General features: G+C 42.1%; 1 protein-coding gene across 1 annotated transcript in view; it reads left to right on the forward strand.

The window, feature by feature from the left end:
• PDILT (protein disulfide isomerase like, testis expressed) overlaps positions 1–16,246 on the forward strand; it is a 42,617-nt gene that overhangs the window by 25,942 nt on the left and 429 nt on the right. The window contains exons 4-11 of the mRNA XM_047839367.1: positions 520–653; positions 1,494–1,631; positions 4,546–4,656; positions 4,739–4,864; positions 7,605–7,802; positions 10,861–10,981; positions 13,196–13,374; positions 14,790–14,879. Of these exons, the coding sequence (XP_047695323.1) occupies positions 520–653; positions 1,494–1,631; positions 4,546–4,656; positions 4,739–4,864; positions 7,605–7,802; positions 10,861–10,981; positions 13,196–13,374; positions 14,790–14,879 (1,097 nt within the window). The remainder of the gene's footprint in view (positions 1–519; positions 654–1,493; positions 1,632–4,545; positions 4,657–4,738; positions 4,865–7,604; positions 7,803–10,860; positions 10,982–13,195; positions 13,375–14,789; positions 14,880–16,246) is intronic.

The following is a 16,246-nucleotide window of genomic DNA, read 5'->3' on the forward strand; positions in this document are numbered from 1 at the left end:
TTGGAGGCATAGGCAATAATGGAATTTTCCCAAAGTCACAAAGCTAGCTGGTATTTTTATTTACATTTCATTCATTTATTTTTTTTTAATAAATCTATCTTCCTGTCACTTTGGAAGGTAGGTAAGAAAAGAAGAGAAGGCATGCTTCCTCTTGGGTTTGATTCCCAGGTGCACTAGTAGAATGGCCATTGGAAAGTCAAACCTCAGTTTTCTCTTTTGCAAAATGGGGAGGGTAAGAGTATCTATCCCATATGGTAGTGTTGTTTTGGGGATATAATATATGCAAATTGCTCAGCAGAGTGCCTTGTCCTTGGTAAGTGCTCAATGAAGTTTAGCTGCTGCTGTTAATGTTCATGCCTTGGTACTGGGGTGGGAAGGAGTAGAAGGACTGACCTTGGCCTTTAATGTGTGGGAGTCCAAGACTGAGATGCTTCTGCTCATTAAACTTGGAAAAAACAAGTCTTGCTCCAGTTTAAGAGGAAACTGCTATGAGATCCACTGAACTGTCTCTGTTTCCAGGAGTGGTTGAATCTACTGCCTTGGTCGTTTGGTTGAGAAGACAAATTAGCCAAAAAGCATTTTTGTTCAATAACACCCAGCAGGTGTTAGAGTTTGTGAAATCCAGGCCCTTGGTCATCATTGGCTTCTTCCAGGTACTGGGGTCAAGAGGTGGGAGGTGACTTTTCAACTGGTAAGGATTCTGTGTCTGGGAAGGGGGGGCGGTGAGGAGAGGTCTTCCACTTGGGTTAATTCCATGCCCATTCTTCCTTTTCCAACAAGCTGTTTTTCCAGGGTTAAAATGAAGAAGGAAAGAATGGAAGGTGAAGTGGTAGGAGATGCTAACCAGAAAGGTGGACAGGAATGCAGAGAGAGGAGAGGAGACTGACATTTATTAAATTGGTTTTGATAGTATAACTGATCTTTTGGAGGCCCATTTAGAACATCACTGAATAATAAATAATTTGCAAATTGTTTTTCCTTGTGCAGAATGAGTTTCTCATATGTCTCTACTCATGTCCTGTAACTCTGACGATTCTTTCCTTCCCCCAGTAGAAGTCAGGACTTTGGCATTATATTTTTACATAGGAAGAGTATGTGCCTCTTTCTGTCTCATTTCATTTTTCAGCCCCACGTTTCTCATATTTGGTGATCCATGTGGCCAGATCAGTCGCCTCTTCTGAAAGCAATTAAGGAATAAATGTTTAAGTCTAAACCTGTGTGTTTAGAACAACCTTATTATAAATAATTGGAAAAAATCAAGTTTATCAATTCTCTTCATTAATCTCTGTGGAGTTGTCTATTTTGGGCTTAGTCATAGCCATATAAGTATTCTGAGTATGAAACATCCATGAAAAGGGATTTAGGGGACCCAGGAAAACCCCAGAACTTGGAAAGGTGAGGAGACAAATTGGTCACCATTTCTACCTTGACCTTAAATAAGCCAGGTATTTTGCTTTCTACCAAAGCCTTACCCAACATCCTTCCCCAAACAGGATTTAGAGGAAGAAGTAGCAGAGTTGTTCTATGATGTGATCAAAGACTTCCCAGAGCTAACGTTTGGAGTGATATCAATTAGCAATGCCATTGGGCGTTTCCACGTCACCCTTGACAGTCTTCTGGTGTTCAAAAAGGTAAGATTTTGATTCTATTGCTAGTGAAGTGTCTCCAGTTCAAAATAGTGTACAATGCATGTATCTATAGGCTTTGGGCACAAATTCTAGTTCTGCCACTTGTGAACTAAGTGGCATTGGACCAGGCAGCTGCTGTGAGATCACACAGTCTCCTGGAGTTTCTCTGGCCTTTTTAGACATTTTTTATTTTAAGCTCCTCCTCTTCTTCTGGATCAGTAAATGCCATTCATTAAGGCTCAGTCCTCTACCTTGTGTTTTCTTCTGGTCCATCCTCTCCCACCCAACCTCCAACAGCAAATATTGTTCATATAATCATGACTTACAAATCTCCATCTCCACCCAGACTTCTCTATCTCCAGACTTTCATATCCATCACCAACTGTCTCAATATGACCAAGCCTAACACAATCTCCCCTCCAAATCCTCTTACAGTGTTTTCTCCCCTCTCAATGAATGGTGTCACCATTTCTCCCATATGAGCAAAGTCAGAATACCCAGGCATTATTCTAAAACCTCCCTCTCCTCCACCCTTCACAACCAGTCCATCACTCCAATCCTACTTATTTTAAGTCAAAAAATATCCCTTGAATCTATCTATTTAGCTATATTACTACTATCCTAAGTCAAGTGACCATGATCTCCTATACCCTAATACAACATCTACCCAACTGGTCTACCACAATCTCTCTTGTACTGTAAAGAACAATCTTTCCAAAACTCCAACTGATGGCCACCTGCCTCCTTCCCACTGGAAAGCCTTTTAATGGCTTCCTATTATTCTTGGGATAAAGACTCAAGTCTCCAATAAGACCTACATGGCCTTTCACAGCCTAGCCTCTGTTACACATCTTCCCCTTCTTCCTCTCTGGGATCTAGATCTGAGCTGCCCAATATGGCAGCTACTTGTCACATATGACTGTTTACATTAAAATTAGTTAAATTAACATTCTAGTTCCCCAATCAAACTAGCTACAGGTGGATAGTGGCTACTGTATTGGACAGCATAGATATACAGAGCATTTCCATCATCACAGAAAGTTCTATTGAACAGTGTTACTCTAAACACTGTAGTCTGGTTCCTGAAACATGCCTTACTCCCTCCCCACACAAAGCCAAATCCTTACAGTAATCATGTTATTTATAGATATGGCTCAGAGTGGTTAGTTTACTTGCCCAAGGCCACATAGGAGGTGGGTGAAGTGATACCCAGATCTGCTTAAGACTGTGAGCCACTACATTTTTACTTGGGCTCTTGGAAGTCATTAAAAAGTGTTAAGTCGGAGAATAAAATAACCTGATTTATGTATCTGAATGGGACAACATAGAGTCTAAAAATAGATACAAATACATATGGAAATCTAGTATATAATAAAGGTGATATTTTAGATCATTAGGGAAAATATGTTATTCAATGATTAGTGTTGAATTGGGTAGCCATTTAGAAAAAAAAAAGCTAAATCTATGTATTCTCCTTCCACCAAATTAAATTCCAGATTGATTTCTTATTGATTTAAAAATATAACCATGAAATCATGGAAACACTAGAAGATGTCATGGAGGATTTTGCTTCTAAACTTGTAGTGGGAAAGCCCTTTTATGAAGCATTGACAGAAACCCCAAAATCTATGAAAAGAAATACTGATAAATTTGGACCACATAAAAAAATTATTGACAGTTCCACAGAACAAACCTCATCACAATATCAAAAGCCAAAGAGCAAATTTGAAAAATTCAGTTAGGACAAAGTTGGTCTATTTTTATGGTTAAGAGCATGAGTTCTAGAGTCAGACAGCCTGGGGTGGAATCTTGGCTCTACCTCTCACTAGCTTAGCAACCCTGGGCAAGTCACTTCATTTTTCTGTACCTTGATTTCCTCAACTGTACAATGGAAGAAATAATGATTCACAGCTCAGTGAGATGTTATGAGGATTAAAAGAGTTCTTGCATATGGCATATTTAGAACGGTGTGACTGGTACAATATGAGCTCTTGATAAGTCTGATTAGTATTATCAGACTATTACTACGACCAGAAAAGGGTTTTGGTTCTGTCCAAAGGACAACAGGGGCTGTGCAGTATTAGAGCAAGAGAATGACATAAGTGCTTTTTAACTGCATCACTCTGGCTGAAGGTAGGGAATGGGTTGGAGGGAAACAAGGGGAGAAATTGGAAGACCATTAGAAGGCTTTTGCAGGAGTCCAGGGAAGGGATTTGGACTAGAGCGTAGGATTGGTGGACGCAACGAGAAGGAGATGGAGTAGAAAGAAACCAACTAAGAGAGCCACCTCTTTGTTCTCCTTCCCCTGCAGACTTTGATCCTGGGCTACAGGGAATTATTTCCTTCTCTATGTTAATTGCAGTCCTTCTGAGAAGCAGTCATCAACAGGATTAGATATGCAAAAGATTGGGGAAAATGCCTATGAAGGGGAACAAAGGGAGCTGATGTGGGGGGAGGGGCAGGGAGAACTCATCAGGCCAGGATGTAGGTCTGACCCTTTGGAAGGAAAGAAGGTCCTTGACTGCAGTGGAGTTCTAAGAAAGTTGGTCAAAGTTGCCTACCAGAGAAGTCCTGCATCTCCTGGAAATGAGCTTGCCTTAGTATCCCTGAAACAGTGCATCAGTTAGGAGCAGTGTGTAAGATACTGCTCAGCATCAGTACAACTACGTGGATGGATTTCAAAGCACAGCAGCTGGTTACACCCCCTGCTTTGTAGATTGGAGATTTTCACGGCTGCCACAGACCCATGTTTCACCCACAGGCTGGCCATTCCTATTTATGAAGTAAAGATTATGGATTACACTTGTCATGATGGTATTCTCCTTTTGTCCAAGGGGAAAATTTTGCTATTTATATTTATTAAGTGTCTATATTATGGAAGCTACTGCCCTCTAATGTTTTTCTCCTTTTGTCCAAGGGAAAAATTGTGAACCGCGAGGAGCTTATTAATGACAGTACCAACAAACAGGTCCTCAATCAAGTCATAAAGCAGCATCTTACAGATTTTGTTATTGAATACAACACTGAGGTCAGTGAGCCAAAAGGTCCCTGGGAGAAGGGCAGCTGGGGCAGCTGTGTGCCTGGATGACCTATTTCCCTGGTAATTTCAGAGTAAGGATCTGATTTATGAATTGCACATCCTGAATCACATGCTGCTCTTCGCCTCTAAAAGATCCGAGTCATTTGGTATGATAATGCAGCATTACAAGTTGGCATCGAAGGAATTTACAAACAAGGTTTGTGGAAAGTGGTATTGCCCTTGTTGAATGGGGATCCAGAACCTGTAGACCCTAATGCTATTTGCCTGCCAGGCTGATTATAAATTAAGCCAGAGAGAACTTGCATATTCATTTCCATACCAGCTTCCTTATTTGCATATTGATACTACAAATTATTTACTACTTAATTTTAAACCAGCCTCCTCCCTTCTTCCTGTCCAGTGTCTCTTCCTTTCTTGCTATACCTATGCTTCTTCTTCCCTCATCTTTTTGAGAAGTCTACCATGGGAATGTGAGGTTTGGTTGCTTTTTGATGGACTATGCTCTAGCAAGGATGAGTGGTTGCACTGTGGGTGGTTTTTGGCCTGCAGGTGAGGAGAAGGAGAAACCACCCCTGCCTGAGGTCAGGGAATAGGAACAGCCTGAAGGTGTGAAGCAGAAAGGCTTAAACTTTACATAACTTTTCTTCCTCTTACAAGGGATTTTTGTCACTGAGTTTCTAAGCCTCTCAGTTTCAATCACGTCATGTAAAATGGAGAACTGTGTGTAAGAATTAGAAGCATCGTATGTAGAACAATGGGCAATGTACAGTGAACACTGCTATCATCATTGCTATCATCATCATTAGAAACAAATCTGTTTTTCTTAAGACCTATACCTGTATTTATGTAGTTACCACCACCTGGACTATGGAGGCAATTAGTTTCTTTTTTTCTCTTTATTTTTTTATAAGAAGTATGGTAATGGCAGGCTTCTTTTCCTTTTCAAGAAAATTACTCTAAAATTCAAGTGAAACACTTAAAAACCTTAAACCCCAAAATAAATACAAGTAAAGCCACTAGGGCATGAACATATTTAATGTTTGTGCTACATCCCACCATATTCTCCAGGAAGTTTGTTCCAATTACAGAAATATCTCTGGTTAATATTTTTTCCTGCTTTATTCAATTTTAAAATATAGATTTTTGATGTAATTCAGTTGATCACAATCTGATTGGTTCCCTCTATTTCTCTTATGTTATAATAGTCAGTACTTAGCCATATTTCTTCCAGATTATTTTTTTAAATTTAGCTCTTTAATCTGGGTGGAGTTTATTTTGGCATATATTGTTAGACAAGGTTCTTTTTTTTTTTAATGTTTATTTATTTTTGAGAAAGACAGACAGGTAGAGTGCATGAGCAGGGGAGGGGCAGAGAGAGGGAGAGAGAAAATCCCAAGCAGGCTCTATGCTGTCAGCTCAGAGACCCACCTGGGGTTCCATCTCACTGTGAGTTCATAACCTGAGCCGAAATCAAGAGTTAGACGCTTAACCAGTTGACTGAGTCACCCAGGTGCCCCTGAGATAAGGTTCTAAATGCCCTTTACCCCAACTATCTAGGTTCCTGAATGCCATTTATTGACTGTGATCCATTTTAGAGCCAAAGACAATGGATGAATACTATTCAGACAGGTCATACCCCCATATCTTATCCTGTTCACATCTAGCCAATATTTGTTGAAAGTATACAAAGGATGGTTCTAATACGTTGCTCTGTTTTCACAGTCTCCCCAGCACCCGGAAGAGTGTCAGGCACATAACAGGGCCCTTAATATTTTGATAGATGAATGACCTGAGGGTATCAGTGTTTGCTGTGGCCTCTAAGTGGCCTCCCCACTTCCAATCTTACTGCTTCTCTGCAACTAGAGTCATTTTTCACAAATTATTGTAGCACTCTCTGGCTTATTATTCTTCAGTGGCCCTCTATCTTATTCAGATAAAACTCAACCTCCTTATTAGAGCTCTGATCTCATCTCTGACATGTCTCTAACCTTGTCCCCCGTGACTCTGTCCCTCATGATGCTGAAGCCACACCGGCCTTTCCTCTCTATTCAAGAACACTTTATGTTCCCTGAACCCAGGCTTTTGCATTAACAATTTCCACTGCCTGGTTCAGTGTTGTCCTGACTTGTTAACTCATCACCCATGTCCCTGCTAAGATGTCACCTCCTCAGATACTCCTCCTGACCTTCCTACCTAACACTGAGCTCTGACCTGACTTCACCTATATGGTCATGCTCTATCACAGTGCCCTTTTTACTGTCTAACTGGCACTCATTGCTATATGAATTTATTAATTTATTCACTCCTTTGTTGTCTGTTTTTTCCACTAGAACATAAACTCCATGAGGGCAGATCTTATGTCCCCAGTAGGTAGCAAAATGCCTAGTAGGCACTCTACTAATATTTGTTTAATGATGAGTAAATGAAGTCATGAATTCCCTTGACAGAAGAATAATTTAGAACAAAAAAAGCTGACATATGAGCATTTTCTACCTCCCAGTTATTGAACTAAGCCATTGTCCTGTTTAATTCTCTCAACAACCCTATAAGGTGGGTACTCTTATAATCTCTATAAGATAAGGAAATAGAAGCACAGAGAGGGTCAGTTATGGTTTTGCCCAAGGACCTGGATGAAAGTCCAGGACCTCCTGACTTCCTGTGGTTGTGTGGATGATACCCTGCACAAGGATGGTGAAACCAGGCAGACGGACAACATCGGCCTGTGCCCTGGGGCACAGGGCTGCCCTGCCTGATGGAAAGGGGCCCTCTATCTTTCAGAGGCACTCCATAGACCCTGCTATTTGCATTCCGTTAGTGATCTCCCATGGCTTCTGGAGTTTCTTTCCCTCAGTAAGGGATTCCTTAGCCAGTTTTAATCTTTAACCTTCTCATGGCCTCCAATCCTAGAGGGACACAGGTTTTATTTGATTTGGCAGATCCTTTTCATCATTGTGGATGCAGATGAACCCAGAAATGGACATATATTCAAATACTTCAGGATTACAGAGGTTAATATCCCATGTGTCCAAATCCTAAACTTAAGCTCTGACGCGAGGTACAAAATGCCTTCTGAGGAGATAACCTACGAAAATCTCAAGAAATTTGGCCGCAGCTTTCTGAATAGAAGTGCCAAGGTAAGTTTGTTGTTGGACAAACTTTACCCTGAACCTCAAAATTTCATAATTTTGCTGGCTTTGGTCATCTGAACAGGGAGGCAGAATAAAGGTCAATCTCATGGTTCAAAATGGGGAAATACCCTTATCTCTCCACCTCCAATCTTTTCAACTTTTGACTTGTCCTGACACTATGATTCCACCATTAATTCTTTATTCTGAAAGGCACTTCCTTTGCAGATACTCTCAACTGAAATGCAGGAGCTCCCAGGGCCAACATCCTATGAAAGGAGACACTTTTCCTCCTTTTGGACTCTCCTGTGAAAGATTTAAGGATAGATGGATTTTGGGGGAGAGGGGGCTGGGGATGTATTAAGCCATCAGGATTTAGCCCTAAAGGTTTTAGGGACCTCTTATCTGGGAGGTTAGAAATGAGCCTATTTTGCTATAAAAGGAAGGAGAAGGATCATACATAACACAACATCTCCTGCTGTTTATGTAGCACTTGTGAAGTCCTTCAGCCACCCTGCTGCATTAGGTGACCATATTTTTTACTTACCAAATGGAAACACTTTTGAGAATAATGGGGGTTGGGGGCATGCAATCTTTAAAAGTATTCTGAAACAGAATAAATTGGAACTTTCCAGGCAAGCCAGAATATTTGGTCCCTTTCCCTCTAAGGGTTCCCATTACCTTCTGTCCATTCCCACACAGACACTCCTTCTCAAGTGAAAGCTGTTTTTTTTTTTTTTTTTTTTCTCCTATGCACATCATCATCACAGGCCAAGTAGTGAGGCTGGTGTCCTCCATGACATTCCTCCTACCTTCAAAATGCCAGACCCCACGCATTTGGACTTTTAGATCACCTGCTCCTACCTTCCATTGCTGTCCTCTGATCATGTCCCTTTCACTCTCTGAGGACTTAAGCTCATTGCACACTTGCTTTCCATCCCTTCTCTGCCATCACCTCCAGAAATGTCAGTATGCAAAACCCTGGTCTCTCTCTTCTCTAGTCACTGTTTGCCATTCCAGCCACCTGCTCTTGTGGCCACACTTTAGAGATGGCAGCCCCTCTGAAAACCTGATTTCAAGCTTCCCATCCCTTTAGTTCCTTTTTCTAGTATCCATATTGTTGTAAATACTTACCCTTCTCATGGCTTCCAGTCTCCTGATGCCATGTCACAATCTCTCTACTGCCTTCATGAACTTGGATTCCATAGTTCATCGCTCTGGTGATGATTCCCTTAATTCCTTTATCCCTTTATTTCTTTATCTATCTTCTACTTCTTTACACCCTGTAGAATTTACAAGGCAAAATCACAACCCTGGTTGAACCCACTTCATGTCCCTACTGCTTCCAGGCCAATGCTAGAGAAACAGAACACCACCCTGAGGCAGTCTGGTTTCACTGAATCACAAACCTCCTGTGGGCTCTTTGAAATGTCTTGACATATCTATAGAAATTTCTCTTAGTGTGTTCATTTTCTTCATCTCTGAGTCTCTTTGTCCTCATATCCCCTTCCTTCTTCCAGTCTCAGCTGAGCACGAGACCATGTATCATTAAGACAAGGGCCCCTCATTTTCTGTCAACATATCTACAAACCTACCTGCAGCACTACCCTTTCTCTCTCTTCCCTCCAGTTGAACCTCAGGAGGTGTCTGTCTCCTTGTCAAGGGCCAATACATCCACCAAACTCTTGCAATAGAGATGAGCATGCTTCACATGACGTATGAGATGTCACATGCCTGGTCTGGCCCATTTCTAATTTCCATCTTTTTGACCATTTCCCACCTCCCATGTCCAGCCCCCACCCTCTTTATGCTTCCTCAGAAATAATCTTCAAGTCCCTTCCAGAGGCTGGGGTTGGGACGAGGGAAGTATTGTAGGAGCTGGCAAACTGGGTAAAGGCCAGACAGCTATGCATATTAAGGACTTGGTGTCCTGAGAGCAATAGAAAGGAAAATTTGTATGGTGAAAATAAAACCCCACTGGTAGAATAAAGGTGTGGAGAAGACTAGGAGATGCAGAAAGAACTCTGTGGGGCTACTGCAGTGATCTAGGTGAGAGATGAAGGCTACCTGGGTTGGGGAGCAGTAGTGCAGATGGAGAGAAGGGTGTGGATTTAAGAGACTGCAGGAAGCAATGGTTGTAGATAAAAATATATGTTGTGAGATTTATACCACTTCCTTCAAAAAGAAGCAGAGCTAGGTTCATTCTTTCATGCATTCTCTCACAGAATATTTACTGAGGTCCTATGATGTATCAGGCTGTGCATACTCAGTGATGAAGACAGAAAAATCCCTTGTGACATTCTGTCTAGTGTAGTAGAGACACATGAATCAAATAACCAGAAAATAAAATAATGAGAAAAATAAGATATAAATGATAAACTTGAATACGTGATACAAGGAAAAATATCAAATGTTATGAAAACTTAAGGTAGCAGGATCTGACCTAGTTTGGGGAGAGTGAGGGAAGCCCTCCCTAGAGATCATTTTGAAGGGTAAATCTGAGTTAACTGGATAAAGAAAGAAGAGCAAGAATGGGGAGTGGGGAAGGCCCTCCAGACACAGGAATGGCATCAACAAAGGCCTGAGGTGGAAGAAAGCTAGCCCTTTGGTTAAACAGAAGACCAGTATGGTTGAAGAAAGCAAAGAAAGAATGGTAATGAGCTTGGTGAGGCTAATGGGAGCCAAAGGGTGATAAAGGTTTAACAGGTCATGTAAATTATCTTGGTTTTGATTCAGGAAGTAATTGGGAACAGACAAACTTTAGGGGGGAGGTCAGGACAAACTAGTTAAGATGTTAAAGACATGAACCCAACTCTCATCTGAGAACCTCACAAATTACATATTTGGAAGGCTAGAATTCATTCCAGCTTGAAGCCCTACCTCTTCCTTAGCCCTCTGATCTCAACTGGCCCTGAACAATTCAGGCTGAACATGAGCATTTCAAACTCTTTCCCAAGGCTCTTGTTAAGAACAAGAGAAAACTTCCCATTGTTTCCCATTGGGGCAGGGAGCCCCAACTGCCAACCCTTTTCTGGCGACTGTCAGATCTCTCAAATTTGCTTCCTAGAAACATCAATCCAGTGAAGAGATTCCAAAATTTTGGGACCAGGGGCCAGTTAAGCAACTTGTTGGGAAGAACTTCAATGTGGTGGTCTTTGACAAGGAAAGGGATGTATTTGTGATGTTCTGTAAGTATCTCTGCAGAGGCCATAGAAAGCAGTGGCCCAGACATTACTTTTTCAAGTGTTGCTCCTGAATTCTTGGGCCCCCAAAACTCAAAAATCTATCAAAACACTATGTGAAGGATGGTTTTCTAACATCCAAAGAGTTTGGATTAAGATGCTATCACCCACAGTGCAACTCTTCCTGAAAATCTAATTCTTGGAACATGTGGAATACCGTCCATATAATTCAGGTCTATGGCTTTTACAACAATAATAATGCTGATGGCTAACACTGATTCAATGCTATGGTATACCAGGCCTTCTGCTGAGCCATTCTATACTTTATCTCATTTAATCCTCACGACACACTTTTGAAAGTAGCTACTACTATTGCTCTCACTTTGCATATGACTAAACAGAGTCTCAGGTGGGTGAAGAAACTTTTCCAAAGTCAGGCAGTGACTAAGTACTGAGAATAGGGATTGGAGCCTAGGCAGCCTGACCTCAGTCCCTTGGCTGGTAACTGCTGTACAGAAGAGCAGTTCTGACTTTAAGTAACTTATCAAATGGCCTGTATTTAACCTACCTGAGTTGGTGTGGCCAAACTGGAGACTCAAATCCTGTAGGAAGAGAGCTTAGCAGTGTGTGGCATATTGCAAGCACTTGATAAATAACAGCTATTAATGCTGCTATTATTGTTGTTGTAATTATTTCCAGTGCTTGCCTAAGGACTATTGCCCTTTCTCTACTCTTTCTGATTTGCATGTGAGAGTCCAAACTGAGGACTTCACTCCTACTCTAAGATACAGAGAAGGGTGATAATGAAGTTACTTCAGACATCTCTCTTATTTACTATTTACTGAGAACTTACAATGAGCCCGACATGAGTTGGCTGTTCACACACCTGCTCTTTTTTCCTCCTCAAAACAAGCCTCTTAGGAAGGTCCAGTGGATTTCTCCATGATACAGATCAGGGAATTTAGTCTCAGAAAGATTAATTACCTTACCCCAGGTCACACAGTAAATTCATTGCAAGGCAAAAAATTCAAATCAAGCTCTGATGCCATTACTTCCTGAGGGCTGGAATGCAATGTGCAGACCTTTAAATATCTCACTGAAATGGACTCTCATCCACAGGGTGAGGTGTTTAAGGTCTGCGTGGTTGAATAACCATGATCTGTTCCCTTTACGTGAGAGGGTGGGCGGCTTTTCTATACTTACCTGACACTGGAGTTATGAGAATGCTCATTTGGCTCTGGTAAAAGGCAAGAGCAGCCTCATTTTCTTGGAAGCAGGCCTCTCAGATTGGCCCCCTGGGACTGTGACCATTATGCCCCCTCCTGTTCCAACCCAGGGCCCATTGGGCTCCAGGGGAGCTGCAGGGAGAGCAGATGGTCATGGAGGCACTTGGTTTGTAAATGGAGGGATGATCATCCAAATGTAGAGTGTCAGGGCCCTGAAAGCCACCCCTCCCACAGAGCCAGAAACTTTAATGCGACCACAAAGAGCAGGGAAGGTTCAGTTTCTTTCCGTGCTGGAGCTGGTCCATGATTCTCTCCAGAGGGCTAGGTGCTTGGGCCAGACTCAAAGCTTAAAGGAACTGTCCCTAAGGAAGTCCCCTTTCCAGGGGTCATTGTACTTGTTACAACTTCCTGTTCAACCTCTTAGGTACATTCTCTACCATGGGACTAAAAGGCAGTGTACTATAATAGTCACAAGTCAAAGAAGCCTGACTTCAAATCCCACTTTCTGCTTAATTACCTGGGTGACCTTGGACTGTGAGCTTAACTTCTGTTGGAAAACTCTTGTGCTCTCACTCTCTCTCTCTCTCATATTCATACACACACACACACACACACACACACACACACACACATGATTTCTGGTAGAACATGAGGAATCATCTAGCATAAAAATTTTTCTTGTTTTTTTTTTTTCTCTTCAACTGGAGTGGAAAGCTATGTCAAAGGAGAAACAAAGAATAGAAGAAAATGTTCCAGCATGCTTAAAGTGTTAGTGTCTGGGTGGAAGGGGACTATATCAGTTTTTTTCTAATTTATTTAATAATGACCAGGTGCTGTGATTGAAATGTAAAATAATGTAATACGGTGTTAAAAGAAAGAGTGCAATTTGCAAAGCAACAGAACCATTAGTAAAATATGGTGATGGTGTTTATGGGGGTAGTATTGACTTTCAGTTTTATTAGTGTGAACTTGAGCAATGGCCCTTCTCTTTCAGATGCACCCTGGTCAGAAAAGTGTAAGGAACTCTTCCCAGTGTTGCAGGAGTTGGGCAGAAAGTATCAAAACCACTCAACAGTCACCATTGCCAAGATTGACATTATGGCAAATGACATTCAGCTGATGTACTTGGACCGGTACCCCTTCTTCAGGCTCTTCCCCACCGACTCTCAACAAGTGAGGAGCTCTTGGGACCCACATACCTGGAAATGCCATTATGTCATTATCAGAGAACCAGTTTCTCCCTATCTCCAGCTCTGCCTTCTACCCAAACAGCTTCATCCTCAGCTCAAGCCCCTATTATCCTCTCATGTTCAGGTTGAAGAGTGTTTTCCATTAGCTTCCCCACAAGTCCCAAGACTTGCTGTAACTGGGTCCAGCTTGGGTTAGCTGCTCTTCCCTTACCCAGTCAGTGTAGTCAGGCTGATGTGAGTGTCTTGATTAGTCAGGCCCAGTTTCCTCTGGTACTGGGGCTGAGCTCTACCCAGACTATATGGAATAAGGTGGGGAGAATTTCTACGTGAATATTGAGGGTGGGGTGCTATGAGAAGAAGGAAGATCACATGATAGAAAAGCAGTTAATGTCTTTTACACTTCAGTATTATAATCAGCAAGCATCATCAATGTCATGGAACATACTCTCCATGCTGCTCTGCTTTGGCACCTGGAGAAGGGTGTCCATCAAAACAAAGCAAGCCAAGATTCCTGCTCCCAAGAAGAGCATGACTGAGTGTGGGAGAGAAGTCATGACGTCGGCCCACCTCTACATGCAATTGGAATTGAAGGGGACAGATTATGGAAGGCAGATATTTCATGGAGACATGAGATTTTGAAGAATGCTGAGGATTTAAATCAGATTAGAAGAGGGATGTGAACTACACATAGGAAGTATAATATGCACGAGGATGTGGGCAGAAGGGTGGCCATAGCACTCTGAAGGAGATGCCATCCTTCTGGTACAGAAGATGCATGTGGAGGAGTGGTACAAAATGAGGCTGAGTTGAGAGGGTGGAGGTATCTTAATCTTTAGTTATTTGAAAGGGAGTTTAGACAACCAGTGGGCAGTAAACAGCTTCATAATCTTCTTAAAGACTAAAAAAAGGAAAAGGAACTAGTGTTGACTGAGCAATGATCATGGATCAGATACTTTGTAAAATAAGAACTATTCTTATTCTTCTTGTTATGATAATAATGTCAACTATATGTAGTACTCACTATGAGTCAGGTACTGTTTTAAGTGCTTTTCATATAGTAATTCAATAAATTCTTATAACAACATATATGGTAGGTACTGTTGTTATCTTCACATTACAGATAGAAAAACTGAGTCATAGAGAGGTTAAACAGGGTTTGAACCTTGACAGTATGCTCCGAGGTCCGTGCTCTGAAGCACTACATTATAGCCCTATGGTGGAAGAGTTTTTATTATTCTTATGTTAGAGCCATGGTAATGGAGGCTCAGAGAGGTTAAAGAACCTACTCCCTGTACTCAGGTTGTTAGGGATTTGACCCTGGACTTATCTTACATAGCAATCCCTGAATATTTTGCAAGAAGAGGATATTGTCTTGACCTTTTTCCATTTTCTTCCTAGGCTGTATTGTATAAGGGAGAACATACCCTGAAGGGCTTTTCTGACTTCCTGGAAACTCAAATCAAGACCAGGATTGAGGATGAGGATGGGGTAAGGTGAAACAGCAGTACCTGGATTATTCTGTCTCACATAGAACATCAAGAACTCAAAGGACTAGGAGAGGGTGTGCCAAGAGTCCCATAATCTTGTACTCTGGAGATCATTGACGACTCGGTGAACAACTACCCATTTTGGATGACTTTATTTCAAGGGCACTTATTACAAGGAAGTAGAAATGGCAGACTTTAGAAATGAAGGGAAAGACAAAGGCTCTGAGGTCTCCTAAGGTTGCTTCCCTGGCCTCTGTTCCTGAGTCAGTAACCAGATGTCTTGACAGGATCCAGCTCTCTGGCATTATTTTCCTAATGGATGAGATGACAATCCCCATTCTCTCTGAATCGTGTTCCTGCCTCAGTGAGGCCATCTGCAGGAAGGTGCCATCTCTATTAGTTAGGACCCTTTCGTTTGCAAATATCAGAAACACGATTCTTTCGTTTAGGCAACAATGGGAACTTAATCCATATAACTGCTAGAACATCAGGTAGATTCAGAAGCTCAAACTCATTTTCTGTCTCCCCATCTCTGTTTTACCTTTGTTGGCCTTATTCCCAAGCAGTCACTTCCCCATGGAGGGTCAAAGATTTCCCCACAGCTCTAAACTAATATCTTCCCAGCTTAAAAAGCAAGTGCCTAGGGGTGCCTGGGTGGCTCATTTGGTTGAGCATCTGATTTCGGCTCAGGTCATGATCTCATGGTTTGTGAGCTCAAGCCCCACATCAGGCTTTGTGCTGACAGCTCAGAGCCTGGAGCCTGCTTTGGATTCTGGGTCTCAGTCTCTCTCTGCCCCTTGCCCACTTGTTCTTGTTCTCTCTCTCTCTCTCTCTCTCTCTCTCTCTCCATCAATCAAACATAAGTAATCATTAAAAAATTTTTTTAAAAAAAGAAAGAAAAGGGGTGCCTGGGTAGCTCAGTCGGTTAAGCACTTGACTTCAGCTCAGGTCATGATCTCACTGCTCGTGAGTTCAAGCCCCGTGGTCGGGCTCTGTGCTGAAAGCTCAGAGCCTGGAGCCTGCTTCCAGTTCTGTGTCTCTCTCTGCCCCTCTCCCACTCGTGCTCTGTCTCTTTCTCTCAAAAATAAATAAACATTAAAAAAAAAAAAAGCAAGCAGGAACCTACTTCTTAGTAGTCCTAGGAAATGTCCTGGATAGGGATTCATGATAGGCCTGGGTCACATGCCCAGCCCTGGAGTTAGAGCTGGTGAAGCCACACGTGTGGCCTTAGAGTGGAGGAAGGAGGTTCCACAAGGGCTTTCTTTCCAGAGGGGCAAAACCACAGTTGGGCTCTGGCATCTATGAGGATGCTCCAAGTGCCTCTCTCTGAGCATTTCCCGAAAAAGAAGACTTGGTAATTATAATCAC

Source organism: Prionailurus viverrinus, chromosome E3, assembly GCF_022837055.1.
Source record: "Prionailurus viverrinus isolate Anna chromosome E3, UM_Priviv_1.0, whole genome shotgun sequence".
NCBI lineage: Eukaryota > Metazoa > Chordata > Mammalia > Carnivora > Felidae > Prionailurus > Prionailurus viverrinus.